This window comes from Penaeus japonicus, unplaced genomic scaffold (genome assembly GCF_977035675.1).
Source record: "Penaeus japonicus unplaced genomic scaffold, GWHDUDI00000001_assembly GWHDUDI00000009, whole genome shotgun sequence".
NCBI classification, from domain to species: Eukaryota; Metazoa; Arthropoda; class Malacostraca; order Decapoda; family Penaeidae; genus Penaeus; species Penaeus japonicus.
Window position 1 is genome coordinate 8,442,897 of NW_028234411.1, and position 2,500 is coordinate 8,445,396.

Below are 2,500 nucleotides of genomic sequence, written 5' to 3' on the forward strand. Positions count from 1 at the left end.
GAAGACGGATGGATTCTAGATGTAGTAAATCAATACTAAGGTATATTGTGTTTGATGTTTGGTTGCGCTACGGCATATGCACTCATTGTAAATTATCAAACCAAAAGTATTATACTAAAGAACATTCGAATGAATCTATTGTACATCAGTTATTTGAGTGCATGTATTCACGTTATATATGCACTATTTTCCTGGTATATAGAGCTATATGTGTTACTTATATGATTTAAGTGAAGGAGTTGCAAAGCTAAGATATTTTCTAGTACAAGACCTACTACTTGCCAAAATAGTTGGTAAGGTGAGTTGTCATACTGTATCTAATAATTACATTTCCGTTGCGTAAAATATGCAACTATCTCTTTGCTTAAGTAATGTGCAGACATCTTGTATATATCCTCGGTGATTAAAGCGGATTTACATATCAATACTACCATAAGGCTCTAAAAATCCAGGCTGTTGATGCAAATGGGCACGAAACAAGCCAGAACAAGAAACAATGCAATGCAAAAAAAATATATGAAAATACTATTAATTCTAGCAGGGGAAAAGTAAGAAGATGCCCACGCAGGCCTTCCCTCTCCCCGTGGCACCGACATGGCACTGAGCATCTTCGCTGGTGCCACCTTGACAACTCGGTCCTTGTCACGCCCCACACGCCACTCCACGAACACAACGGCCAAGATGATGAAGAAGTCCTCGCAGATGAGCGCCACGAACCACACGTCAATGAGCTTCAGGTACGAAGTTCGAGGGATCGTTTGGCTCGTCTGGGTGAAGAAGGTTGCCAGGACCAGCAGCGAGGTGAGGGACACCATGATGCGGTCCTGTAGGGGGAGAATGTGGGTCTTCGGCAATTTGTTGGGAGGGCAACTGGGAGGTCCTCGGGCTGATCGGTACTACTTGTTATGCCACATTGGTGATTGTGAGGATAATCATTAAATTGCATGAGGGAGGGACGGAGGAGAGGATCTCTCTCTCTCTCTCTCTTTCCCTCTCTCTCTCTCTCTCTCTCTCTCTATATATATATATATATATATATATATATATATATATATATATATATATATATATATATATATATATGTATATAATATATCTACATATTATATATATATATATATATATATATGTATGTATGTGTGTGTGTGTACATACATACTGTATATGTATATATATGTATATATATATATATATATATATATATATATATATATATATATAGAGAGAGAGAGAGAGAGAGAGAGAGAGAGAGAGAGAGAGAAATAGAGAGCGAGAAAGAAAGAAAGAGAGAAATGGACGAAAAGTTGTACAGACAAAGGGAAGAAAAGCAAAGTTAAAATTCTCACCGTGAAGTCCGTCAGATCAAAGCCGAGCGCGCAGATGCAGATGATGACGAGCATGAGCGTCGGCAGGAAGGTGTTGCCCAGGTAGTAGCCGTACAAGTTCCGGAACCCGAGCTCAACCTGTCGACGACATACAAAGTAAAACTCGTCCCTCTCTTTCGGAAATATATCAAACATGTCCACAATCACATCAGTCGGCAAAGATATCACGGGAAAAAAGACAGAACATGAGAAGATTCTGACGTTAACGAAACTAAGGCCGTCCTTAGAGAAGTTGGTGAAGGTCTCCGTCAGCAGTTCGTACTCCAGGAGGCGACGTGACCCAAGGAACAGGATCCCCGGGCCATCCTAGGGACATGAACCGTCGTTATTATTTCTTCCGTTCGTTTTCGTGGTTCAGATTTTCAGTGCTGGTCTGTTATATTCATGCATGATTGTTTTATAGTGACATTCATATTTGTTAATTTAGTGTGTATGTTTCTAGGTGGTTTAATGCGAAAGTTCTCTATGAGCCAAAGGGTGAATTTATACGAGGCTCGAATATGACAAATTCTGAATTAGGTCTTTAGTTTTCCTACACTTTAGACAGAATATCCCCATCTGTTTCCAAAAATAATTCCGATGGAAGCCTTGGTAGGATTACGGCTCAGCTCCTGATGCTGAGTACTTCAAAAACGCTTATATCAAATCAATTAATGCAAAATAAACCAGCATACAAAACCATACACACGCAAATGAGAATACCTTGGTGAGTACGCCAAATTCAAGTGTCAGATAAGGGACGTTGAAGACGATGGAACACCACTGACGATCAAATGGATACATTCGTAGCTGAAAGTTGCACATGAAAGTGATGGTCTTCTCCTGCTGGTACAACAGCATGTTCTCAAATCCACTATATACATCATCTGTGAAGAAATATAGATAAAAGGATGATAACGTTTAAATGTTTATCTTACAAGGAAACGACTCGGAAATAGCACAGCGTATAAGTTGGCACAATCGCCCGTGTCTAAGAAATGAGAGCTCTATGAGCAATGCTCAAAAAAAAGAAAAGAGAAAGATAACCTTCCAGCATGATGGTGTCGTCGTCCGGCAGAGGCTCCCCCATCCTGGCCACGTAGAGGGCCTCCGAGCGTGGCTTGGTGTCCACGGAG

The 2,500-nt window shown here is 40.6% G+C and overlaps 1 protein-coding gene across 1 annotated transcript in view; it reads right to left on the reverse strand.

Annotated features, from left to right (window-relative positions):
• Window positions 1-440: 440 nt before the first annotated feature.
• Window positions 441-2,500, reverse strand: part of LOC147471295 (uncharacterized) — a 4,702-nt gene continuing 2,642 nt past the window's right edge. Inside the window, exons 4-7 of the mRNA XM_086540191.1 lie at window positions 2,412-2,500; window positions 2,088-2,251; window positions 1,347-1,691; window positions 441-824 (exon numbers count right to left, since the gene is read on the reverse strand). The exon at window positions 2,412-2,500 is cut by the window's right edge and continues 401 nt beyond it. Of these exons, the coding sequence (XP_086396317.1) occupies window positions 441-824; window positions 1,347-1,691; window positions 2,088-2,251; window positions 2,412-2,500 (982 nt within the window). The remainder of the gene's footprint in view (window positions 825-1,346; window positions 1,692-2,087; window positions 2,252-2,411) is intronic.